The sequence below is a fragment of the Eremothecium sinecaudum genome, chromosome IV (genome assembly GCF_001548555.1).
Source record: "Eremothecium sinecaudum strain ATCC 58844 chromosome IV, complete sequence".
In the NCBI taxonomy this organism is placed as follows: Eukaryota; Fungi; Ascomycota; class Saccharomycetes; order Saccharomycetales; family Saccharomycetaceae; genus Eremothecium; species Eremothecium sinecaudum.
Genome location: NC_030895.1, coordinates 1,004,430 through 1,029,988, shown reverse-complemented (window position 1 = coordinate 1,029,988; position 25,559 = coordinate 1,004,430). Strand labels below are relative to the sequence as shown.

The window sequence follows — 25,559 nt, the reverse complement described above, 5'->3', positions numbered from 1 at the left end:
CCAACCGTACACTGTGGGATTACACTCCACATTAGCTAAGCCGCATGGAACTTTCATAAGTACCTGCGATAGAACATCATGATGGAGTGACAAACTATACAATACAAAGAGATATCTTATCCTATAAAGAGATACGTTGTCTTATGGTTCTATTATGGGTGGAGCTTGTTTCATAAGATGTCATAATAGGATTATAGTCACGATTTTATGAAGTTGTGCCAGAAAGAAGGTGTTACATATAGGGAATTGCAACCCAAATCAATGGGTACATTGACGAGGAATGAAACAGCGAGTGGTAGCAATTTGCGTCTTAAGTTATTAAAGACTTGGACTGTACCACCGAAGATTAAACCCGGTAGAAAGCCTAAAGTGAATAATAGCAATCCTAACGAAGCTTCTGATGAAGATGATGACATAGATACGAATGGAAAACGAAGACGGCAGAACCGTGAAGCCCAAAGAGCATATAGAGAACGCCAGGCGAAAAGATTCAGTGAGTTAGAGGACGAAAAGGCCCTGTTGGAGCAAAAAATTGTGAAAATTAAACAGGAACTAGTGAGCGTTGAGGCTGGCTATCGCGTAAAATTAGCCGAAATGGAACGGCAGAACGGAATACTACTGAATAGGATTAGAATTCTTGAATCTAATGCTAAGATCCATAATGTTGAATCACAACAGGCGAATACGACATTGATATCTATTCGTAGGAAGAAAGTGCCGAATACGCTTGTGAATTTACCTGTTTTCAAGAGGTTAACTGACTCGAGTGAATCAGAAATTTCTGCAGCAAGAAGTAATAGCTGTAGGATTGACGGTCCAGGTGACGAGGGCTGCGGCTTTTGTTTCAACGGATCCACATGTGTTTGTAAACAAAATGGTGCATTTTAACCTGGCTGCGCTGACGAGACAAAGGTATCATCATATCATCACAGGTGGTTGGAGCAGGGTTGAAATTGATGATATATTTTAAGAAAGGATACTAAGGAGTCATCTACTGACAACATATAATACTTTATATAATGATGGCTGGATACAAATTAGGGGTCTCAATGACATGCTGTCCGCCACGGCATTATACTCAGATAACAATATCAACGTTTTTCATTTCCCATCCTTTTCTTTGCAAAAAGCTCATATATAATCCAAATCTATAACATATATCGCGGTACATCTAAATCAATGACAGGAGAATGCAATGTAGAGTGCTCAGGAAATTCACAAAAGAATATTTGCGATAAACATCATTACTGTGGCAAATGCTGGAGCCCGGAAAACCTGATCTGCACCACCTTTTGAGCTACTTGAATGAGTAGACTTAGTTGAGTGTGACGATTGAATCGAAGAGCTTGGAGAAGAGCTTGTGGATGAGCTCGAAGTAGAATGAGCAGGAGGGGAAGATGAGCTGCCTCCAGAACCACTACCACCGCTGCCACCACCAACAGGACTATTATCACCGCACATTTGCTGGGTCGCAACGCCAGTACCTAATGGAGTACCAGCACCGTTCTTAAATAACGCAGATGCAGCACTAGGCATATCTGGCAAAACGTTGCTTGCTTCCCATACACCGGACTTCACTTCCGGGCAAGTAGAATGTTTATTAGATTCTGAGTAGCCACCATCACCTTCAGGGTTCTTCACTTCTGCATATTTATTCTTCAAGTTTTGAAAATCATCAAGTTTAGTTACTTTGTCACCATCAATCTTTACTAGACCATAGTGGTTTGGTTCTTCAGAATATTCGTAGACCAATGCACCAGAAAAGACGGAAGACATTTTCGAAGAATAAATGGCTTCCATTTCAGTGAATGGTCTAGAGGTTGGAACCATGTTACAACCCAACTCCGATAAAAAGATGGGTATAGAGTAGTTTTCGTATAGTTTCATCTTGGCGGAGTAGCCAGAGACCTCAAAAGAGGACTGTCCACACCAAGAATAATCGTTAATACCACACATGTCAATTCTAGCATCTTCGTCGTCACCACAGTTGAAGTACTGAGCTACTTCTAGACGGTTTTGTGCGACATCAGCTGCACTGTAACCCACTGGAATTCTCCTGTAGTTCCTTGCCTTCATGTACTTCTTCATATCTCTTACTACGGCCTTTATATAAGGCGCAGTATTGGTCGTTTTCTCATCATTGATAACTTCGTTACCAGCGAAAAACCCAAGAACATTATCATACTTCTCAAATGCATCAATTGTTGCAAAAATACTCTGCAAATAATGGGCATTGTAAGAGCATTTAGGATCACTCCTTGAAAGTGAAGCAGTGGGCGTATTAACATCTACTATGAGATAAATCCCAGCGTCTGCCAGTTTTGACATACACTCGTCATGATTAGCAGTGTTGTCAACGGTGTAAACCCTAACAGTATTGATTCCGAGCTCTTTAAAATACTCAATGTCACGTCCACACACCTCTGTACTGGCCAAAGGATCACTCAATAATGAAGATCCACCGGGCTGGTAATCTACACCACGGATATAGAACCGCTGATTAGTTGCGGAATTAAAAAATGCATTACCTTTGACTACAATAGGTGGCGTATTAGATGAACTTTCTTTACGATTATCACCGGATAATGCTGCAGTTGCTAAAGACGCCCCGCTTAAAATGCTCAATAATTTCATTTTCTAATGGAGTTATTCTATTATGACATCACACAAATCATAGATTCACCTAAATGCACAAGCCAAGGACTCCTGGAGGTTTTCTCATCACTTTAAATATGAGACAAAGACACTTCCCAGTATTTGCTTGTGTATTTAAAAAAAGAAACCTCCTGAATCGAGAGTCGTTGAATTCAAACTTACGCATTGAACTCTGGTAGTAGACACGCGGCTAATATTAAACGTCTTGCGGCCATATACAGCTTTAGTAATTGAGCGGAGCAAGTGAGTGGCGGTAGGCACAACAAATCTATTATTAACATGGGGTTCAACTGTCGAATACAACCATATAAAAAGTTTACCATGCTTTATGCATTAATAAGTCTCTAAAAATAAAGCATTTTAATTAATTATAGTTCCTTCTTTTCCTAGTTAGGAACTTTTATTGTAAACGTGTTGGGTTTTATTGAAGTTTTTATTCAAGTATAAAGTGAAGTTTATTCTAATTGTCATACCAGTTGCCCCATTTTCCTACTAAAAAATACGTAATCCTTCTTTTTAAATACGTAGGATTTGCGCACTGTCTGCTCCAGGTTTAATTTTAGCTCGTCCTAAACTTTACTAGATCTCGTTTATAATCTAATACGAAACGTGCATCCGACATTGCCGTAGACAATGATAGACGCAAAAATCTGAAATTTTCCACTAGAAAATTTTCAACTGGGAAAAGAAACGTGCGATGAGGTGAATTCACTGAAAGAATTGTAGTAGTTAATAGAGGATACTACTTACTGATAATAGTTGAAGTAGGTTTGACAAGTTGCAAGCGGCTATCTATTCAAGCATCTATTCAAATGGCTCCTGTTAAAAGAAATGCATCTGAGTTTTTAGATGCGAAGGACGCCTCAACGAATAAAAGGGCATTGGTTGTGTCAGATGATGTTGATGATAAAATAGTTAATGAAGTTGCTGAAAGTGATCAGGATTCAGAAACTGACACAGAAAATGATGGCGATGAAATGGAGATGAAAGATAAACCGAGAAGGGGCGGGGATTTGATTTCGCAAGATATCCAGATTGCCAGGGAAACAGCGGAATTGTTTAAGTCCAATATCTTTAAATTGCAGATTGATGAACTTCTGCAACAGCTAAGACTAAAGGATGCGCATATTTTGCGTGTTGAAAAATTCCTTCATAAGTTATACGATGTGATCCAGGAGGTTCCAGAATGGACGGAACATACTCTGGAGGAGGTACAAGGGTTTTTCAAAGGTAAAGTGGTATCGATTCCTTTTTGTGAGCCTAAACCTTCTAGCTCTACGCAATATAAGTTCAACTACAAGACACCTGATGTATCTTTGATTGGCTCCTTTGCATTAAAATCGGCAATCTACCAGCCCTGGGGCTCTAAAGTTGATGTTTTGTTGACAATGCCGGGCGAGTTGTTTGAGAAGAAAGACTTCTTAAACTTCAGGTGTTTGCACAAGAGAAGTGTATACCTCGCGTACCTGACTCACCACTTGGTTCTTGCTTTTAAGAAGAATAGTTTGGACTTTTTGCATTTAGAGTATTCTTATTTCAACGGTGATACGTTGCAACCAATTCTGAATATAAGTTGCGAAGTTCCAAACTCTTCTGAATACAACTTTTATAAGACCAAATTCTCCATCAATTTGATTGTCGGGTTCCCATATGGTGTATTTGAGTCGAAGAAGTTGTTACCAAATAATAATTGCATTAGGGTTGATAAGGATAGTAAGATCCCAACACCATTTTACAACTTCAGTATTTTGTCAGCCACCACGCATGAACATTACTTGAAGTACTTGTATACAACAAAAAAGCAAACAGAATCATTTAAAGAGGCTTGCATATTGGGTAGGCTTTGGTTGAACCAAAGGGGCTTCCATTCTAATAGCTCTCACTCTAGCTCATTAGGTGGGTTCGGTCATTTTCAATTTTCGACTTTAATGGCCGCTCTGTTGAACGGTGGTGGTGTGAATGGTAATAAAGTCCTTTTGCATGGATTTTCTTCATACCAATTATTTAAAGGTACAATAAAGTACTTGGCAACAATGGATCTTTCTTCAGATGGGTACCTGGAGTTTTATTCTGAAATTGATTCATCTGCAACTGTTGCGACTTCAAAATATGTGAATGAAGGATTCCAAACACCTACAATTTTCGATAAGACTACTAAAATTAACATTTTAAGCAACCTATCTGTTAATAATTATGAGATATTAAAGTTATACGCCCAGGAAACTCTCATGATGCTTAGCGATGTTGTCAGGGACCAATTCGAAAATATATTTTTAACCAAATTGGATGGCTTCCAAAATATAAAGTATGATTTATGTTATGATATGGAGTTACCAACAGCTAAGGAATTGCTAGCAAGGTTTGGGCCATTAGAAAGGGCAAGTTTTATATCTTTTGAAGTATTCCTTCACAACAAAATTACGAATGTTACCAAGCTTGCTTTAGGTGATAGAATAAAGGCCGTCGATGTAGAGCTTGTTGGTCAGAAGAAAAGATTCCCCATCAGCAAGAGAAAACCAGCCGCAAAAATCAACTTCACTTCGGTGAGGATAAAACTGCTCACAAATCCTATCGAATGTGAGAAATTAGTCACTAAAGGTCCTGCTAAATCCGAGGAGGAATCATCCGAGGCTATTGAATTTAAAAACTTCTGGGGTAGAAAAGCATCCTTACGTAGGTTCAAAAATGGTTCAATTATGCACTGCTGTGTGTGGTCAACGTCTTCAAGTGAACCAGTGATTACTTCTATTTTAGAATTCGCCTACAAAAGGCATTTATCTGAAGATGCTGAGCTTTCTGACAAAGTAACAAAGAAGTTCCATGACCTCCTACCTTTACCAAATGTTCCTGGCGCATCAAAGTTATCCGTGCTAAACATGTCAAGCTTCTATAATGTAAAAAAGTCCTTTGATGCACTATACGCTCATTTGTTCAAATTGAAATTGCCGCTTAATATTAAGTCAATTTTACCGGTTGGCTCTGCATTTAGATACACAACTTTGTGCCAGCCAGTTCCATTTGCATATTCAAACCCAGATTTCTTACAAGAAGTGATCATAGAATTTGAAAGTTCTACAAAGTGGCCTGATGAGCTTTCTGCCCTGGAGAAGGCAAAAACTGCATTTTTATTAAAAATTCAAGATCAGTTATCCGCCACACACGGTGAACAATATAAATTTTATTTTAGTCGTGATGAGTCTATTCCATATAACCTTGATATTGTTACTTTGAACATCCTCACTCCTGAAGGTTATGGCTTTAAGTTTAGAGTTTTAACAGAGCGTGATGAGGTTATGTATCTAAGGGCCATTAACACTGCGAGAAGTGAACTAAAACCCGCGTTGGAGGAAGCTTTCTTGACGTTTACTGCCAAATATCAGGCTTCTATTAGACACACGAGGACCATAGAGGTCATCTCTCATAGTTTGCCTTTCTACTCTCCAGTAGTACGTTTGTTCAAAAGGTGGCTGGACTCCCATTTATTAATTGGTCATCTATCTGAGGAGTTCATTGAGCTGATTGCAATTAAACCTTTCGTTGATGCTGCACCATTTTGCATTCCTGGCTCTGTCGAAAACGGGTTCCTCAAGATATTGAGATTCCTGAGTGAATGGAACTGGAGAGAAGATCCATTGATTTTAGATTTAGTAAAACCAGAAGAGTTTAACGATCTAACGGAGAATGGGTCAGGTTCATCCGATCTCGATGCAAACACCTTAAAGAAATTGTCCGAAAAGCTTACTTTACAACAGTACAAAGCAATACAGAATAACTTCTCGCTACTAAGGAAAAATGATCCTCAAGGCTTAAATCTGCAATTCTTTGTTGCCTCAAAGAATGATCCCAGAGGGATCTTATATTCGAGTGCTATTCCTTTGCCTATTGCAACTAGATTGACAGCGCTCGCAAAAGTAGCAGTCAACCTTACTCAGCTACATGGTTTGAACAGCCAAACAATAGATCTACTCTTCACCCCTGCATTAAGGGATTATGATTTCGTCTTTACATTGAAGAGTCCTAAATCACTAAAATTATCCAGTGGTGTTCAGTCATTGGATGGATTCCGGAATCTAGATGAACAAATAAACGAGTTCCCTAAAGATTTAACGCTTTTAAGCGAGAAAATGGACTCAACCTATCAGTTGGTTAAATACCTGAACATGAAATATAAGAACAGCATTATATTTTCCAGTCACAGATATATTGGTGTTAGTGGAGGTCCAAACGGCGATGTTAATGTCATTACTGGTTTAATAAAGCCATGGTTGAAGAAACCACTGAAATTCAAGGTCAATATGGATTGCAACGTTAAACCTATTGACAAAGAGATGGTCGAGCTTAACAAAGATGCAATTTTCCATGAAATTGCTGCATTCGGTAAGGAATTGGTCCTAAGCTTTGAAACTAATCAAGATGTTGCATCTAATAACTAATAATCAAACCATAAATGGACAGTTTATAATCATATAAGATGTTTTTATTAGCCAACACCGCAAGGTGTTTATCTATAACGGATCCTTTGTACTAGTAACTAAACGTTAACTTTAGCCTTATTATCAAAAATCACTCTTTACGTGTTTATCGTCATTAAAGATGCCTGACTTATCGGAGTGTTACATTCATAATTTAACCAGAAGATTGTTCACATTCTGGAGACTGTAGACCGAAAACTAACTTTGGAAGAGGTTAGCAGGAAGTTCAGTTATAACATGGAGCTTTCGACATATAAAGGTATACAAAAGTCTAAACTTCGACAATTTAGAGAAAAATTAACCGAACATTTATGGCTTCTTGGTTATACTATCATCGTATTATCGTATTTGAAATACGGGGGGAATATAATAATATTTTTATTAAGGTGTTTCTTCCAGTCAGTTTTGGCTAATCCATTTCCGGATCATGATGAGGTGGTGAGGCAGTTATTGTTTACCGGAAATGTGCATAGTGTACCGGGATCATCCCTAGAGGATGGAAGATCTGGTACTGGGTCAAACAGTGATGCAAACAATGATGAACAACAGCGAACAGCTCGGGCAGCAGGCATGGCTATAGACGTTATTGTAAACATGCAGCGGGCCCTGTTTCATGGTGTTTTTACGTTGAATTGGCTTATAGTTATAGTTTGGATATTATTCCCTACCGACTACGAAAGCAAGATTGAGAATTTCAAGTATGATGGGTATCCTGCTTTGCTGAACACGCCTTCGCCTTATAACAACGATAATTTTTTAATTCAGGGCGAGTGGAGAGGAACTTGGTTTTTTCAGTTCATTGGGGAGTCCATTCCAACATCTAATATCACTGGTAACATAATGGCGATTGTTTACCAGTTTATGATATTCGCAGCGCAGTTTACCTTATATGTTTTGACCTGTGTTCATTTTTCACCTCTCAGGAAGAGTCAGCTATCAGAAGAGGACGAGCACCTATTAATGGATAATGATAGCTACGAAAACGGAAACATCAATATAATAACCTTAAATCCGGGAGAAGCACTTAAATTTGTGCACAACCAGGACAGTTCCCAACAGACCGATAGAAGGAATGTCTCGCCATCCTTCTTAGTCTGAATATTTAATGCATAAAATTCCTCATGTCTTCTATTGAATTCGGAGACACTATTACCTCTATATAATGTACATACAAAACTTCCACTAAACAAAGATGCAGATGCCATTCAGCTTTTACTGAGCAATAGGGCAGTTTTTTAAGTATTGAGCTTTATTTTTAAGAATTCTGACACTCTTGAAAAAGATTTCCTCTGGTGTCATAGCACCTGCACTTTCAACGTTGAAGATGAAATGATCTCTAACTCTGCCTAGTTTGACTTTGTTTTCAAATTCAGGGTGTCTCAATACTTCTCTTGAAACTGTATCCTTCCTAGCATCCTTAATATAGGCTTCGCCATTTTCATTGATATCTGCAACACCTTTTGGGAAGCATTGTACGAACTTTTTAGCATCATCACCAGTAATTGGTTCTAAAATGTTGATATGAGGCATCAATCTGTAAGATGCTGTGCAAACGGGAGAGAATTTCGCATGATCACCGCCAATACCCAAAATACAATGGATTCGCAAAGATATTTCCTGACCAGGTCTTAACTTAGCCAAGAGGATGTTAGGATCTGCTGGTACCACAGGACATTTAGCAAACGTTTCCAACTGCTTTCCCTGTGGTTCAAACTTCAAATCTCTGGCGTATATATGTGCGTTTCTGTATAGCTTCGTTGGATCTGTGCTATCTTTTGGTGCATCTGGGTTGTGTGTACATTTTACATTTAAAGACATGACAATTGTATTTTCATCTGTAAATCTTTCAGCTTCTGGAAGCGATTTATCAACCCAGGTTAGCATATCAGGATCTACCTTCAAAGGTACAAGACCAATTCTATGAGACAAGACCTCATCTTGAATAACGGAGGTATTGTTGAAAATATATACATATTCTGGAGCAACGGAAGGGACCTCAGAAATCATAATACGACGGAAAGCATTGGCAATGGATGTATCAAAATGGATCAAATCAAAGTTTGCTTCTCTTTCATCTAAATGAGAGATCCTGATATCAGCATTTTTTTTGAATTCCTCGATATCCCATGCAAAACTTTGGTCTCTGGAAAAACCTGGGAATTCAGTAGTAGTAGTATTAGTGACACGGTTATATTCAATCCCAACTATATTAGACATCTTTTATTTGGATAGGTTAGCAATAAAAATATAAGAGTGAGAATTAAATTACAGTTGATCGATTTTTCCTATATTTTAGAAGGACTTTAAGGTCATCTCATCGCATCGCATTGCGTAGTACCGAAAATTTTTTGACCTGAGTAATACTTCGTTTAAAGTGAGTTTTGATTCTGTGAAAAATTGCATTAAGCAGTACTTAGTTATGTGTGGCGGTTAACATTCTACTAACATTTTTAAGCGCATGACCTATGAGTTTGACATCAGATTTGTTGCAAGATCTTAGTGAAAGTGAGGATGATATTGTTGAAAACAATACAGCGCCAGGGAAGATAGATGACCATGGAGATACCAGAACTAAATTACTGCAGATAATAGAAAAATCAAATCATCCTGCTTTAGATGAGGAGCCTCTGGTCGATAAGCTATTAGCTATTGAACCAGAGTTCCGGATATGGATGGATAAGAATGGGTTTGCGGACCTTGATCTTCTTAATCAGTTACAGCCAGTAATTCTTAAAGAGGCACAAGTGATATACAACAACATTACATTTACTTATGCGGACAAGTTTTCAGAGCTATCTACCATTATCTCCGATAGAAATCAGTATATTCGTGTACTGCAGGAGCTAGAAAAAAATCCGAAGGCTCCAAACCTTGATTTGATTTTATCGAAAGAACAATGTTTGCTTGTTTCAATGGCTATGAAAACAGGGTTCCGGGCGGATCAAAAAATTGATATTAGTTATACATATGGTATTATTGATAAACATCTTATTTTGGACAAATTGCATGAAGATATTGTGTCATTCATATCTAAACAGATACGTAATGTCGCTCCAAATGTATGCGCGCTGGTTGGTGAACATATAGCAGCAAAGCTGTTAGCGAGTACAGGCGGAATTAAAGGCTTAAGTGAAGTACCTAGTTGCAATCTGGCGTCTATTGGGAAACCCAAATACCTTTCGCACCTTCAACAGGTTGACGCATCTCGAGTTCGCCAACAAGGCCACATCTTCAGCTCCCCATTGGTACAAGATCAGGTTCTTTCCTTTCAAAAGCAAGCCGTTCGCATGTTATGCGCTAAGGTATCATTAGCAGCTCGGGTTGACTATAGTCAAAGAGGCGAAGTGGGCGATGACAGCCTTGGGCGTAAGTGGCAAGAAGAGATCCTGGAAAAGCTTCTGAAGCTCCAAGATCCCCCAAATACCTCAAAAATAAAACCTTTACCTGTACCACAAGAGAATGTAAAGAAGAAGCGCGCAGGACGCAGATTCAGGAAGTACAAAGAAAAGTTCCAACTTTCTCATCTTCGGCAGTTGCAGAACCGTGTCGAATTTGGTGCTAAAGAACAGGTCAAGTTGGACGCTTTTGGCGAAGAGATTGGCTTGGGTATGGCAATAGGAACTGTTGTAACTTCGGCCGTTTCCTCTGGAAACACCGCAAAGGTGAGAAAGCAAATGAAACAGAGGGTAGAAAAAGCCCGGCAGGATACTGGCGTGTTTTGGGATCTATATGCAGGGCCTAATCTAGGCCAGCAGTCTAGAGAAGCCCCTAATAAAAACAACAGCGACGTCAATTCACCCAAGGATGTGAAAAATGCTTTAACTGACAGCAATTGGTACTTTCGTCATCTAAAATAGAGGACTAATGACTACATCGCATAGCTGTATCCCAGTTAAATCATGCAATAACATGACATTAAATCACACTTGTAATAGAATATAGAACTTATATATGTGTAAAAGTTTACATACAGATGCCTTAGAGTGATTAAGGGTATTTCAGGTACCTATCCCCGTTGCCGGTGCAACTTTCGTAGTTTTTCGTTACTTACTATGCCCAATTGGGAAGTGATAAAACAAAATCAATATCGTGGAAAATATATCTTGAAATCTACATTCTTATTGCTCGAACACATAAACGTTAAGTTACTAACTTGAAGAAGGTTGAATAGTAAGGGAGTAAGTTGATTATAATCGAGGTACTACCACTAACATACGCTTGCGCTAACTTCTTTGATTTTTGGTTGAAAACTTATTACAAGGTTGAAGGGGATTTTTTTTAATTGGATAAAACAAATAGAAGATCACGAATATTGCTTGATAGGCATAAAAGGCTAATTAAAACAAATGATGTATTCTTCTAAGAACACTAATAGAGACGTCGATGCGCTTACTCAGGACTTAGGCCAACTGAGTTTTGATGCTGAAATCGATAGCAAAAATCAGGGTGTCGCTGAATTACCACATACTCCTTCTAGATATTTACAAAGAAAGCCTAATCAAAAATCTCCTACTGGAAAGCAGGCGGGAGCTGCGTACTACACATCAGCACGTAATGCGGATGATTACTCTTTGATGGAAGTAGATGAGCGTTCAAAGGACGATATTGATCTAACTCGGTCTCCGAAAAAGTTGCCACTTGACTTTCATAAGAGAGCCTCCTCAATTAAAACTAAACGACTTGTGAGCGTTTGCCAAATGTTCTTTTTGGACTACTATTGCGATATGTTTGATTACGTGATTAGTAGGAGAGAACGTACGCGTCAAGTTATGCATTACCTTGAGCAACAACGTGGCCAAGGATGTCATACATCTAAAGAAATCGCAGATGAATGGCAGAGTTATTTGGCTAGGGAAACTGCTATTTTAAGAAAAAGACGAATGAAGCCTAAGAATAAAGATTTTGAGATCATCACACAAGTAGGACAAGGTGGTTATGGTCAGGTATATCTAGCAAGAAAGAAGGACACAAAGGAAATTTGTGCTTTGAAGATATTAAATAAAAACTTGCTTGCAAAATTGAATGGCACAGACCATGTTTTGACAGAGAGAGACATCTTAACTACGACTCGTTCTGAGTGGTTGGTTAAGTTGTTGTATGCCTTCCAAGACGCACAAAGCCTTTATCTAGCCATGGAATTTGTACCGGGTGGTGACTATAGGACGCTATTAATCAATACTAGATTCCTACAAGCACCTCATGCCAGATTTTACATTAGTGAAATGTTTTGTGCAGTTGACGCGTTGCATAAGTTAGGTTATACGCATAGAGATTTGAAGCCGGAAAATTTCTTGATCGATTCTAAGGGGCACATAAAGTTAACTGATTTTGGCTTGGCTACAGGTACAGTTTCTATGGAAAGGATTGAAAGTATGCGAATTAGACTAGAGGAAGTTAAAAATTTGGAATTCCCAGAATTCAAAGAAACATCTATGGATTATAGAAGAAAGATGTACAATAAGGTCAGAGAAAAAGAGCTGAATTATGCATCTTCTACTGTTGGATCACCAGATTACATGGCATTGGAAGTTTTAGAAGCGAAGAATTACGATTTCACAGTCGACTATTGGTCACTAGGTTGCATTCTTTTCGAAAGTTTAGTCGGTTATACCCCATTTAGCGGCAGTTCAAGTAATGAGACATACGAAAACTTAAGACGTTGGAAACAAGTTTTGAGAAGACCAACTTGTGAAAATGGAAGAGCTGCCTTTTCAGACAGAACATGGGAGTTGATAACTAGATTGATAGCTGATCCTATCAATAGGTTGCGGTCGTTTGAACATGTTAAAAAGATGAGATACTTTGCGGAAATAGATTTCAACACTTTGAGGACCTTAAACCCCCCTTTTATTCCCCAATTGGATAGTGATACGGATGCTGGTTATTTTGATGATTTTACTAATGACGCAGATATGGCAAAATACGCTGATGTTTTCAAAAGACAGGATAAACTCCATGCCATGGTAACCGATTCTGCAAGCGGAGCGGCGTTGGTTGGTTTCACATTTAGGCATAGAAAAGGTAAGACTGGCTCTAGTGGTGTGTTGTACAATGGATCTGAGCATGCAGACCCTTTTGCGACATTTTATTAGCGTCCATATTCAACGGCTGCTTAGTGCGTTAATATCTATAGTGTACAAAATTGGTCCCATATTAGGCCCATATATTACCCTAGTAGTAACTATTTTAGATACAGCAATAAGAATTGTTCAAAGTCTTTCATCATATACAAGATTCAAATCTGGATTAAATTATTATGTACTGAAAGCATGTGTACTCGAGGTATAGAATTAACTATGTAGAAAAAATAAATGTGAACAGCTCTTATTACATGCTTTTTGAAGGCATCGTAAAATAGCGTGAAATTAAGGACCACACGAATGACGAAAGCGAAAATGTATGTTAATTACATTATGCTACCAGCACTTATTTATTGTGCTATAGATTATGATGAAACCTTTTACTAACTTAAATTTTCAGACTTGTTCTTGGTGCAAATAGTGAGTCGTTACAAGAAATATTACTGAAATCTGCTAAACTAAATGCCAAATCTGGCCCTTTTGATTGTTCGATTATTTTGGGATCAGCTTTAAAAAGCTTGCTTTTTGATCCTAAGGAGCCTGTAACCGGACCAACCTTTGTTACGAATGGCGGTTCTAATTTAAGTGATAAGTCTGGCTCCCATGAAATATGTGAAAACATAAAACTGTTGAATAACTACGGCGTCTACCAAATCTCTTGTGGATTAAAAATAGGATACTTAACTATTAATGATGATGGGGTTGCTAATTTAAAGGATGAAATTATGACCGTATTTTCTAAGGCTTCTGGTGTACACATTTTACTGACCCACTACTGGCCTTCAGTCATCAGATTGGGGAAATCTTCATTAGGAAGAGAATTTATAGATGAAATTGTTACGACAACAAAACCTTTTTACCACTTTTCAGCACTCGGTGAAAACTTTTTTGAACTAGAGCCTTTTAAATGGTATGACAGTGAAGATCCTATTATAACAAGGTTCATTAATTTGGGCATTTACGGAACCGGTGAAAAATGGGCTTATGCATTTAATATTACTTTCGATACTGATGAAAAAGTTATTATACCTGAAAATATAATTGATAATCCTTTTCTGAGAGCGAAACGCTCTTTAGAGTCTCCACAATCTTCCTCCACGAAGAAGCCAAAAGTTCTTTTGCCAAGCTCATGTCATTTCTGTTTAAGCAACCCTAACGTTGCTGATCATATGGTGATATCCGTAAGCAAATTATCATACCTGACTATTGCAAAAGGTCCATTATCAATTCCAAGAGATGAGATGGAATTTTCCGGTCATTGCTTAATTATTCCAATAGAGCACATTCCAAAATTAAACCATTCCAATTCAAAATCAGATGACATACTTAATACTCCTCTAGCGTTGGATATGAGCAAGTTTGAAGAAAGCATTGTGAATATGAATTATAAGAATTACGATATGTGCACTGTTGTCTTCGAAATAAACTCAAGTAATTCAATTCACTATCATAAACAGGTTATCCCTGTGCCAAAATACTTTATCGCAAACTTCGTTAACGCTTTAAACAGACAGGTTCACTTAAATAATGAAAGGTTTACCTCCAATGCAAAGTTTGAGTTTCAAGAATACACTGGAATCAAAAATGCAGAATATTTGGTACTACTGAATGACCCTGCCACAAATTATCTACAATTCACTGTTTATGAGACTCCTAAAACAGATCCTAAAATATATATTGCAACCTTCGAAGCGGATGAGCGTTTAGATCTTCAATTTGGTAGGAGGGTGCTCGCTTTTCTTTTAAAGTTACCAAGGAGAGTATTATGGAATTCCAAAATCTGTGAACAGCGGAAGGAAGATGAGGAAGCTGAGGTAGAGAAATTTCAAATCGGTTATAAAACATTTGATTTTACTATTTAATAATGAAATGCCATTCAAATGCTAAATATATATTACAATGATATATATGTTGTTTTATTAAAGTTATGCATTAAACTAAAGATCAAAAACCATTTAGTCCGTCATTCTCGTCATTTTCTTCAAGATTCAACTTTCTTTTACCTGCATTTATCATGGCACCTAGTTCAGCCGTTGCGCGTTGCTTCTTCATCTTATTAGTCATTTTCTCAATTTGCTCATCAACATCATCTGATTCTTGTTCAGCATACTGCATTACCAATCTCCGTCCCAATAAATGAACGCCTTGAAGTTGATCCATCGCATTTTCCGCTTCTTTTGGCAACAAAAATTCAATAAATGCGAAACCTCTAGCAGATTTATCGAACTTTTTAGGAACTCTGACAGATTTAAGCTGTCCAAATGAGCTGAACAACTCAAAGACATCCTTCCTGGTAGCCTCGAATGACAGATTCTTGACGATGATCTTTCCTGTGTTTTTCTTAGGAGTTTTCTCGGATGTATTCCCGCTTTTCTTTTGTGAAAGTTTTAACTGTATCCTATGGCCATCCATAACAGTACCATCCATAGCAGATATAACAGCTAGTGCTTGCTCTTTAGTTCTATATTCAACAAACCCAAATCCCATGGATAAAGTTTTACCAGGGTGCTTATGATCGGGCTTCGTTTTTACCTGAGCAACAACAAAACCTGAGAAAGGACTAAACTTGTCAGATAATTGTGCAGATGTGGTAGAGAAGTTCAAGTTCTTAACAAATATAGAAACAGTTGGGCCATCGACAACAGTGGAATCCTCATCTACTACTTCTGATTGTTCTTTGCTTGATTTGATATCATCAACTGTAGTTCTTAACTCTTTGACTTCTGCCTCGCTCTGGCTGTCATCCGCCGCTAGTTCGTCACCTTGCGCTTCACGCGTAAAGCAACCTTTAGGCCCTTTTTCCACGTAAAGAATACCCTCTTTAAATCTCTTAAAGGATAGCTTTGCAAATGCGGCCCTGGCAGAAGTCACGTCCCTAAATTGAACGATTGCAATGGTACCACTTGGAGGCATTAAAATCCTCTGAAGCTTACCAAAAGATAAGCATAGTTCAGCTAGCTCTTCACGTGTCGTGCCAAATGGGAAATTCTTCAGCAGTAAAATACTATCATCACGTTCCGAAGCTTTTTTGAAGTCACCAAACTTGGCTAAATCAACTCCCCTTGATTCAAAATATTTCCTCACGTCACCAATCACATGGGCTTCTGCTAAGGCTTGCTTTACTGCGGAACTGGAATTTTCTGGGTCAATAAGTTGAGATTTCTCTATTCCTAATTTCGCAGCAACGCTGCTTAAGACCGCATTTTGGTTCATAAAGAGAGAATTCCACGTAAATATTTGTCTAGTTGCGGACGCTTTACGCTTCAGTTCCCTTTGCTTTTTTAATGGTAAGTTCTTTAGATCAAATTCATCTAACCTATGTGACTTCTTTTCATCTGCAGGCAGAATATGAAGCAGTCTTCCTTGGAAAATTTGTTTGTCTAACTCAACATATGCGTTCGCAGCATGATCTGGGTTTTTAAATAGTACGTATGCGAAGCCCTTACACTTACCCGTCCTTGTATCAAGCGCTATGTGTACCTCCTCTAGTTCACCGTATGGCTCGAAAAGCTTCCTGAAGTCGTCTTCAGTGGCAGAATATAAGATATTTCTCAAAAATAAACGGCCAGTTTTCTTAATTTTGGCAAGATTCTCTTCCTCGTGAGAAACTTCTGATTCCTGAATAACAACTGTATCTTGCTTTTGTTCAATTGGAACATCTTCTTTTAAAGCAGAAGGTTTAGCTTCTTGATCTTCACCTTCTCTAATTCTAATCCGGCGGTTCTTTAACCAATCCAGGTCTGAGACCGTCTCATCCTGAGCCAAAGTACTTTCTTCATCTGTTTTCGGTTTCTTCTGTGCATCAAAATCTTCCAAAGACATCATATTCTCCTCTCCTTCTGTACTTTTATGTTTATTTAAATCAGTATATTCATCGTCACTGTGGTTTTCAGGTATCTTAAACGTGTCTCCGCCTTCCTCTTCACCCTCCACAGCACCACTCAATAATTTTAAAAGTGGGTTTGAAGTAGAATCTTCATTTTCTTTAGCTTGTCCACTACTTTTCCCAACAGTTTCCCATGAAGCAACCTTGCTTGATGGTTTCATGGTTTCAATGAACTCTTGTAGTTGTTTGTTTTTTGCAATATCTGCATTAATGTTCCGTCTTGTAGCCTCTGGTTTAATATTCCGTTTTTTATTTCCTTGACTTAAAAGCTCTTCTTCCTTCTCTCTTAGTCGCTTTAATGCTTCTCTGCGTTTCTCCCTCATAGGAACTGGTACCCTTGGATCAGCAAAACTCTTCGCCATCGATGCCTCAATCTTGGAGGTGTCAATATATGATCCATCAAAGTAGTTTACGGCATCAAAAGCATCGGATTCAGAGCGGTAACCCAGAAATGCAAATCCTCTAGAATCGCCATGCCTATCTTTTATAATCTTAATATCCGTGAGAAGTCCATCTGCACTAGGATGTATTTGATTTAAACGTTTCTCAAAATGATTTCTCAAACGATCTTCAGTAAGATATTTCGGTAGACCCTTAACTATAATACGAGACATCTTATTTGGGGCTATAACTCGTATATATTCTGTAGATGTAAAGAGATGGGCTTTTTAAGTCTATATTTTAAAAAAATTTGAATATTTTAAAAAAAGTTCCCAAGAAAAAAGAAACATTACGTCAGCGATATATTAGCGTTACGAGTGGAGACCGTAAGCCCTTATTGGTTTGCAAAGCCTTAATATACCGCAATGTTAACCGTAATAGCTTTGTTAATTCCCCTTTAAACATGAATATCAAGCCTTGCACAAGCATGCCTTTCAGAACTTGCAATCCCAATCCCTTCCAGAATGCCAACAGTCCTTCATGGTTATACAAGTATCTGAAAACCTCCTGGATACCCTTAAATGGCGATCCTGATCTTTGCAATGAAGCCTTGGCTACTATCAAAGGCTGCGTCACAACAGTAGATACCACTTTGGAAAGCAAACCAAGAACGAAGTTCTGTGCAGGGCTGAGCGCTGAGTTAGAATCAACTAGTTCTTTTCCTGTATTGTGGGCTTCATTCGGGAACAAAACATCCTTGAGCTTTTCATAGGTCGCAAAGGTAATAGAAGGGTTTATTGTCAATAATAGTGATACCTTTAATCCCTTCCAGAACCCTGTGATAGATTCACTTTCGTGATAAATTTCTTTCACAACATCTAACACACCTAACGTGCTTTCCTTACCATTCCTCGTCTGCTGCTGTGTTGCAATTAGATTAAAAGGATTAACAAATAATTGAGATACTGAGGCAGCTATTACACCTAGCATTAACTCCTCAGCGGAATTAAACTTCCTTCCGACCCCATCTTTCAAGTTTAACCGGAAATAGTGTTTTCTCACCAAAGTGTACCAATAAAAATAGGAGAAGCTTTGTACAAAACCTGAAACAGTAGAAGCGCCAATACCTTTGTAAAATCCTTGGAACCCTTCGGTTTCGTAGATGTTCCGCAACAATTTAAGTAATCCATTATTATCCTCGGTTTTAATCTCCTGTTGATTAGCCGCCGTTAGATTACTAACACACCTTCCCAATTCTGGGTCTGATCTAGGCTTAAGTCGAGTTTGTACCGTGACCTTCATAATATCAAGTGGATAAACTATCAAGCTCGCTAATGAACTAGCAGTAGCTCCAACAACAGCACTTTCTAAGCTTGTCATTCTCAATCAATCTTAAAACCCTGGAACCAACACAAATAACGCAGAAAAAAGACAATTCTAGTAAGAATATAGCCATAAGAATATGGAACTCTGCCTACCTACATCTAAATAGATTGGATACTGTGGTATCCTGCATTATCGCTTTTTATATGCCTTGATTAATGGAATCTCCCCCTCCTATTGTTTTGAGTGACCCGGACTTTCTAACTCCATGTTATATACTGTTAATGGGCATTACCCGGTCTTTAATGAAGTTCATAAAAATAAAAATCCTCCCATTTTTTACGATCTCGTAGGCCTTGAGCTTGATATTAATACAAAAGCCTGAAGGGCACCCTATATAACTACACATTAAGGACATAAAAATGTCTCAGTACATTGGTAAGACCATATCCTTGATATCGAATAACGATAATCGTTACGTGGGCTTATTAGAGTCGATTGATTCAGAACAAGGTATTGTTACGTTAAGTAACGTGCGCTGTTTTGGCACTGAAGGCAGAAGGAATTGGGGCCCAGATGAAGTTTATCCAAATCCAGCAGTTTATAATTCAGTTGCGTTTAATGGTAATGATGTAAAGGATTTAAGTATCTTAGATTGTCCATTGGATCAAGCTTATCCTGTATTGCCACCTCAGGTGGCGGCTCCAACAGACGTGACGGGGACTGGAAATGCCATCAATAATGGTTCGCAACAACAACCTCGTGCACAGGTTCCAGCAGCTGTTGCTGGGTATGGCGTTTATGCACCAGAGCAGAAGGATGAAGGAAAAGACACGAAGACTCCTATAAGACCTGCTGTTGAAAAGAGCAAGAGCAAGCCTCAGCATGAGCATGCAGAGCAGCAGAAGCAGCAGCTCAAACGTCAGCACCACCAGCAACCGCAACAACAACAACAACAACAACAACAACAGCAACAACAGCAACAACAACGATCGCATCAACCTCAGCAGCAGCAAGGACAACGTCGCCAGCAACAAGATAAGAATAAAGCTGCAGTCCCTGAGGATGATTTTGATTTTGAATCCAATAATGCGAGGTTTTTAAAAACTAATGATGATGTAGCTCCCGAGCCTGAGGTTACCAAGTCAAATGAAAAAGGTCAATCTCCCGATGAGTCTTTTTACGACAAGAAATCCTCATTTTTTGACTCCATATCGACCTCTACAGAGACCAATACTAATATGAAGTGGCAAGAAGAACGCCAATTGAACATGGACACTTTTGGACAAGCCGGTGCTAGACCTAGAAACGGCAACCGTGGTTGGTTTCGTGGACGCGGAAGAGGTAGAGGTCGTGGTGGTAGAGGTCGTGGTAACCACGGTGGGTTCAGAAGTGCTGTCCCCCCTCCATCTGAGAAGGTTGAATTCTAAGAATTGTATGTAAACTTACATGCGTAAAACTTTGTGTAACTACTTACTATTAATTCATTCACTATATATATCATCCCCAATTGTACAAAACAAAAATTAGAATTTTATGTCATGAGGGAAACAGTATTGTTTCCATCCCTCGGGCCGCGTACTACGTCCATGATCTCGAACCATTCCTTTACGCATGTCAAATGCGTCCTTATCGTCATTTATTTTTTTTAGTGACCGTGGATAACCGTCCTCAGGACTATTATAATAACCGACCACTCGTCTATAGATACCATATCCTAGCTTTTCGTACAACTTTATTGCTAAAGCATTATTGCACTTTACGAACAAGTCGATAAAGTTCACCTGATGTTGTTTATCGTCTGTGATAGTTTCTAACGCGTTACAAAGCATAGAAGCTAGAGAAATACGTCGGAACTTCGGTGAAATTGTTACTGCAGTTATATGTGAATGCCAATCTTGCCCCCTACCTTCGGTCTTTCCCATCATATAACCACTAATACGTTCATTCTTATCATGGCTGGTTAGTTCAACGGACTTAAAGAATAAGGTTGGCCATAGAATCAAGTACTCCAAATACGACTCTAACGGAAAATTTTCTGTAAATATGTCAAGGTTGATTGCATTTAGGTTAAGAAGGTCTGTGGCTTCAAATGGTTGAATTGTTGTCATGATGCAGTAGATCAGATTCTACCGTATTATCAGAAACTTATCTCAAGGCTTTTGCAGCTTCGACCAACTTTCGTTAAGATAGGTTTAACTTTTTCTCACCTATAGCACTTGATTAAGTAAGTAACAAATGTCAATAGATGAAGCGTCAGTGTGGGTTATGTAATCGAGATTGGAAACAGTGTAGTAATAAATAGTTTCATCGCATTGTTTTAATAGTACATAGAGTACGCCTAAAATAGCTTTCCAATTTTTAATATAGTAAGGAATGTTGCGTTGTAATAAGCACTTTGTATAGGGTTTCTGAGTGTTTGATGGCTTCTTAGCAAATAACGAAATACTAGTATGAATATATATAGAGAAGCGTATTAGGTCAGTGTATTTTTATAAGATAAAGCTTCAAATAACATTAGTGTCATAAATTGAATTTCAATAAGCTTCATCTTTTTAATAAAGCTAATGCTGATGTCTAGAGCAAATATATACGCGAACCAGATAGACGCACACAGTAACGAAGCTATGAAGCTCAAACTCTCCCCACGATATCCTGGTATCGAAACAGGACTATACGATTATCTGTCCGAAAAATACGACGAATATGATCATCAAATGGAAACTGCAGAAGACGAAAAAGATAACCCTTTTAATTCTAACAACCTCGTATATTGTAATGATGAGGATGAGGATGAAGCGAAGTTCATAGGTCTTTCGGAATATGAAAAGCTTCAAAAACAAAATTTGGACCACTTTTCAGAAGTCTGTAATAAAATTATGGGTGTTGAACCGTTTCCACAATACTATGAGCAGGTATTAGAAACAAAGGGTCCTGACATGGGTGATATCACTCGGACAGAACAAGACGATGAGGATGATTACCTGATATTCGAAGAGCACATAAATCAAGTATTTCGGCAAACTGGCCAAATTTCAGCGGAGAGAATTAAAGAAGAAATGTCTAATTGGTTTCTAAGACTAAACAAGAGGGTTTACGGTAAATTAACGTGTCGCAGTTCAAAATTTAAATCCTTTTGTAAGTCTTGGATGGCAGTGAAGCCTCCAAAAAAAGAATATTGGACAATGCTAGAGAATTTCCTCGGACCAGGAGGAATAGCATATGATTATATTTTGGAATCGATGGATGATAAGTCTTTCGAACCAGGTGCAGAACTGTTTGAAAACACTGTGCTGCCAAAGATTGACGGACTTGCAGAACGCATCCGAGTACTTACTTCTGCACTACATGTACTAGAGGACGGAGATAGCTGCGACGATGCTAAACTTGACTTAGTTGACGATTATTGTCAAGAATACATGTGCTCTGATTACGTTGTAGATGCTTCTGACACCACTGACATTACGGACACTACCGATGCTACCGATGTCTCTGATGTCACTGATCTATCCAATGAGACTGATGCTACCGAAGTATCCGATACTTCAAAGTGTCATATGATTCCAAAATTAAGTTCAAGTTTAGTAACCCCTGGTCGCTGGAAGGAACCGAAACCCCATATTCTGTTTGCTGGTAAAAAAACCAGGGTATACCATCCATTCCAGTCACCAACTGATTACTTGGCTGAGGTAACTCACGATGATTCGCTAGCACCCGGTCCTTTAGATATTGACACAACATGTCAACAATTCAAAACTAAGTACAAAGACTTGGTGGTGGTATATTTGCGCTGGGATTTTGTTCAGAAATCAGGCCAATCTCCAGGTACTGGTCCTTTCGGTTGGTTCTTTTTGATGTTCAGCAATGGAACCACAGTTCCAGTTTACATTACCGAACGAGTCCATAGGGTTGTATTCGAGAAAACAGAAGACGGAAGCTCTGAATCTGAAGCAGTCGAAATGGAGTGGCCAGAATCTTTGAAAATGCCCGTTAATAACAATAAACGTTGGGAAGGCAGATCAGTATACATTCCAATGGATGAAGTTTCTAAAGACCACGTATGTCGCAGTAAAGAAGAAGCTGTGGACCGTTACTATGACACATTAAACAGCCTTGAAATCCAAACAGATGAAGTAATAAGTAACCAGTAAGAAGATGTCATGAGAAATCATCACTGCTTAACATATACCTTAATAATAATTTCTAATTGTGTATCTTTAGTCTGGCATTAAGTACCTCACACTAATTAACATAAACTCCATAAAACAAGAGATTGGTTTGAAAGAAACAAATACACCTTATTATCATAGACAGCCATTGTCTTGATTCCTGCATCCTGTGTTATAATTGGTAATAACCATGAAGTACCCAACTGGATATCAACAGCGTATAGGCCTGTAGCACATCCTACTACAACATCAGAGGTATGGGGGCGCAAGGCTAATATCGGTTGAGCATAGACATCCTGCGGGATGTTGGTTGCGATGCTTCGCACGACCATATCATAATGGATAAAAGGACGGTTCGCCTCTTTACCTTGTTTTGCTAAATACTCATCACTCAAATTTGGGAATTTCACCAGAATTATTCTCATATATGGACAATGTGATGTTGCTAGTGCTAAGTAGGATCCCTGTTTGATCCGTTGAATATTCAAATTTTTGTTTGTAATGTGGCTTTCGCCGCATACAAGCATATCATGTATGTTAAAAGCATGCGTACTAAACTGGGCTGTGTTCAATGCAATTCGACACCTTTCAATAATCTTATAGTCTTCCAATTTTAAAATATGCAGGTGACTGAAATCCATTCGTGTATATAAAATGATGGGCTCCTCTTGTTCTCCTTGCAACACCTTAAGAGTAGTGCATTGAGAGACCAATTCATCTGTATCCAATGTCTCAAGTGACAAAGTTTTCAAGTCCAGCTTACTAACGATGAGCAGTTTATCGAACCCTGTACTAAAACATATTATTTCATCACGTTGAGTTACAAAAAACTCCATAAATGTGATTACTCTGTTGTGCAGTTTCCACCGACCCAAGCGTTCCCAGTTCTTACCATAAATAGACATAGTGCCATCCATTCCACATGCATAATATATAATATCCCCAGCTACATTGGGTAGCAACCCACACTTCTTTATTACACCGTCACATTTAAACCTATGCTTAATTTGAGAAGATTTGTCAAAGACGCAGACCTCCTTTGCAGCTGTAGAAACCACCAATCCTAATGGTAGACCTACAGAAGCGTTTACCGCTAAAGCTCCCGGCTGAGGAACATTCTCGACAACCGTACCTTTGATTGTATGGTTCCATGTTGGAAGTTTATCTAGCTCTTCATCAGGAGGTAAAACCTCATTAATATCTGACTTCAATCTTGAACTATTATCGAATTTCTTAAACGCAATCCTTTCGGCAATAATCGTGTCAAGATCTTCCAAATTATCTGTTTTCTCGACAGTTGATAGAGGCAATCGAGCTTCAGTTAGGAAATTCCGCAATGTTTGATCGTAATTATGTTTATTCAGGTAGCGGGCAATAAGTATTTCAATAACATCACGAGTGATAGAGCTATGGTTATCTGGCATAATTGCTCAATGAGGTTTTGGTTGACGCGTTTAATCTCGTGCTTTAGTAACATTTTCTTCTTCATATCAAAATGAATTCATGTTGCGACTGACATCCGTACATTATATTATATTAATTTAACCCATACATTTACCTGTGAGGTTCATGAAAATTGAAGGAAAGTGTATGCGTCTTAGCGGGTGGTGTGCGGCTTTCGCGGGAGCTGCGCAGCCTCCACCGCTAGGCGGGGCTCGCGGGATCCAGGCGGGTTAGTAGCAAGCTAGGCGGACGCGCTATTCTACACGGACGCAGGTCGATGCGGCCAGAGTCTGTTCGGATCGATAGTCCTACTACCCTCGAACTCTGAATATTCAAAAAAACTAATACTTTATTGTAGCAATTGTTGATAACATATTTGATAGAGCACATAATACAGTAACTAACGACCAAGATGGGTAAGGGTAAGCCAAGAGGTTTGAACTCCGCTAGAAAGTTGCGTGTCCACAGAAGAAACAAGTATGTTAAATTGCAATAAGATAGTTACATTTTTAGCTGGTCTCGCGTATCAATGAGCTATTAGCAAATATATCACAGGATTGATTTATTTGTTATGGAATTCATTCCTATATCCCTCTGGAAATACTGAAGATTTTTAGCTATACATGAATCCACTTTGAGTGCATTTACTAACGTTATTAATTACAGCCGTTGGGCCGAACAAACATACAAGAAGAGATTATTGGGTACTGCCTTTAAGTCATCTCCATTCGGTGGTTCTTCTCACGCTAAGGGTATTGTATTGGAAAAGATTGGTGTCGAATCTAAGCAACCTAACTCTGCTATCAGAAAGTGTGTCAGAGTTCAATTGATCAAGAACGGTAAGAAGGTTACTGCTTTCGTTCCAAACGATGGTTGTTTGAACTTTGTTGATGAAAACGACGAAGTCTTGTTGGCTGGTTTCGGTAGAAAGGGTAAGGCTAAGGGTGATATTCCAGGTGTTAGATTCAAGGTCGTCAAGGTCTCTGGTGTCTCTTTGTTGGCTTTGTGGAAGGAAAAGAAGGAAAAGCCAAGATCCTAATCAGGTCGTCAAAGATATTTTCATTCCTTTCTTCTGTACTACTCACGACATATAAAAATGTATTTAGAGATATTTTTATAATTGCACGTTTTCAGAAATATAAAACTTTAT

At 38.6% G+C, this 25,559-nt stretch overlaps 15 protein-coding genes across 15 annotated transcripts; 9 read left to right on the top strand and 6 right to left on the bottom strand.

The window, feature by feature from the left end:
• Positions 1-207: 207 nt before the first annotated feature.
• AW171_hschr42631 (HDL020Cp) lies at positions 208-888 on the top strand (the record flags this gene model as incomplete). The annotated part of the gene is made up of 1 exon (XM_018131702.1): positions 208-888. The coding sequence occupies one exon, from the start codon at positions 208-210 to the stop codon at positions 886-888; it is 681 nt and encodes a 226-aa protein (XP_017987720.1).
• Positions 889-1,215: 327 nt separating this feature from the next.
• Positions 1,216-2,634, bottom strand: GAS5 (1,3-beta-glucanosyltransferase; the record flags this gene model as incomplete). Its single annotated transcript, XM_018131703.1, has 1 exon — positions 1,216-2,634. One exon carries the CDS (start codon positions 2,632-2,634, stop codon positions 1,216-1,218), a length of 1,419 nt encoding a protein of 472 aa, XP_017987719.1.
• Positions 2,635-3,467: 833 nt separating this feature from the next.
• Positions 3,468-7,088, top strand: UTP22 (rRNA-processing protein UTP22; the record flags this gene model as incomplete). The annotated part of the gene is made up of 1 exon (XM_018131704.1): positions 3,468-7,088. One exon carries the CDS (start codon positions 3,468-3,470, stop codon positions 7,086-7,088), a length of 3,621 nt encoding a protein of 1,206 aa, XP_017987718.1.
• Positions 7,089-7,364: 276 nt separating this feature from the next.
• GLD1 (Gld1p) lies at positions 7,365-8,225 on the top strand (the record flags this gene model as incomplete). The annotated part of the gene is made up of 1 exon (XM_018131705.1): positions 7,365-8,225. The coding sequence occupies one exon, from the start codon at positions 7,365-7,367 to the stop codon at positions 8,223-8,225; it is 861 nt and encodes a 286-aa protein (XP_017987717.1).
• Positions 8,226-8,339: 114 nt separating this feature from the next.
• RPC40 (DNA-directed RNA polymerase core subunit RPC40) lies at positions 8,340-9,344 on the bottom strand (the record flags this gene model as incomplete). Its single annotated transcript, XM_018131706.1, has 1 exon — positions 8,340-9,344. The coding sequence occupies one exon, from the start codon at positions 9,342-9,344 to the stop codon at positions 8,340-8,342; it is 1,005 nt and encodes a 334-aa protein (XP_017987716.1).
• Positions 9,345-9,592: 248 nt separating this feature from the next.
• PRP31 (U4/U6-U5 snRNP complex subunit PRP31) lies at positions 9,593-10,984 on the top strand (the record flags this gene model as incomplete). The annotated part of the gene is made up of 1 exon (XM_018131707.1): positions 9,593-10,984. One exon carries the CDS (start codon positions 9,593-9,595, stop codon positions 10,982-10,984), a length of 1,392 nt encoding a protein of 463 aa, XP_017987715.1.
• Positions 10,985-11,473: 489 nt separating this feature from the next.
• Positions 11,474-13,219, top strand: AW171_hschr42625 (serine/threonine-protein kinase; the record flags this gene model as incomplete). Its single annotated transcript, XM_018131708.1, has 1 exon — positions 11,474-13,219. One exon carries the CDS (start codon positions 11,474-11,476, stop codon positions 13,217-13,219), a length of 1,746 nt encoding a protein of 581 aa, XP_017987714.1.
• A 288-nt stretch (positions 13,220-13,507) lies between these two features.
• On the top strand, positions 13,508-15,069 carry DRN1 (Drn1p; the record flags this gene model as incomplete). Its single annotated transcript, XM_018131709.1, has 2 exons — positions 13,508-13,524; positions 13,608-15,069. The coding sequence occupies 2 exons, from the start codon at positions 13,508-13,510 to the stop codon at positions 15,067-15,069; spliced, it is 1,479 nt and encodes a 492-aa protein (XP_017987713.1).
• An 82-nt stretch (positions 15,070-15,151) lies between these two features.
• On the bottom strand, positions 15,152-17,707 carry MRD1 (RNA-binding ribosome biosynthesis protein MRD1; the record flags this gene model as incomplete). The annotated part of the gene is made up of 1 exon (XM_018131710.1): positions 15,152-17,707. One exon carries the CDS (start codon positions 17,705-17,707, stop codon positions 15,152-15,154), a length of 2,556 nt encoding a protein of 851 aa, XP_017987712.1.
• Positions 17,708-17,828: 121 nt separating this feature from the next.
• Positions 17,829-18,854, bottom strand: ANT1 (Ant1p; the record flags this gene model as incomplete). Its single annotated transcript, XM_018131711.1, has 1 exon — positions 17,829-18,854. The coding sequence occupies one exon, from the start codon at positions 18,852-18,854 to the stop codon at positions 17,829-17,831; it is 1,026 nt and encodes a 341-aa protein (XP_017987711.1).
• A 365-nt stretch (positions 18,855-19,219) lies between these two features.
• On the top strand, positions 19,220-20,227 carry SCD6 (Scd6p; the record flags this gene model as incomplete). Its single annotated transcript, XM_018131712.1, has 1 exon — positions 19,220-20,227. One exon carries the CDS (start codon positions 19,220-19,222, stop codon positions 20,225-20,227), a length of 1,008 nt encoding a protein of 335 aa, XP_017987710.1.
• A 96-nt stretch (positions 20,228-20,323) lies between these two features.
• Positions 20,324-20,908, bottom strand: NAT3 (peptide alpha-N-acetyltransferase complex B subunit NAT3; the record flags this gene model as incomplete). The annotated part of the gene is made up of 1 exon (XM_018131713.1): positions 20,324-20,908. One exon carries the CDS (start codon positions 20,906-20,908, stop codon positions 20,324-20,326), a length of 585 nt encoding a protein of 194 aa, XP_017987709.1.
• Positions 20,909-21,364: 456 nt separating this feature from the next.
• AW171_hschr42619 (HDL032Cp) lies at positions 21,365-22,948 on the top strand (the record flags this gene model as incomplete). The annotated part of the gene is made up of 1 exon (XM_018131714.1): positions 21,365-22,948. The coding sequence occupies one exon, from the start codon at positions 21,365-21,367 to the stop codon at positions 22,946-22,948; it is 1,584 nt and encodes a 527-aa protein (XP_017987708.1).
• A 95-nt stretch (positions 22,949-23,043) lies between these two features.
• AW171_hschr42618 (uncharacterized protein) lies at positions 23,044-24,390 on the bottom strand (the record flags this gene model as incomplete). Its single annotated transcript, XM_018131715.1, has 1 exon — positions 23,044-24,390. The coding sequence occupies one exon, from the start codon at positions 24,388-24,390 to the stop codon at positions 23,044-23,046; it is 1,347 nt and encodes a 448-aa protein (XP_017987707.1).
• Positions 24,391-24,821: 431 nt separating this feature from the next.
• On the top strand, positions 24,822-25,448 carry RPS23B (40S ribosomal protein uS12; the record flags this gene model as incomplete). The annotated part of the gene is made up of 2 exons (XM_018131716.1): positions 24,822-24,886; positions 25,076-25,448. The coding sequence occupies 2 exons, from the start codon at positions 24,822-24,824 to the stop codon at positions 25,446-25,448; spliced, it is 438 nt and encodes a 145-aa protein (XP_017987706.1).
• Positions 25,449-25,559: the final 111 nt, after the last annotated feature.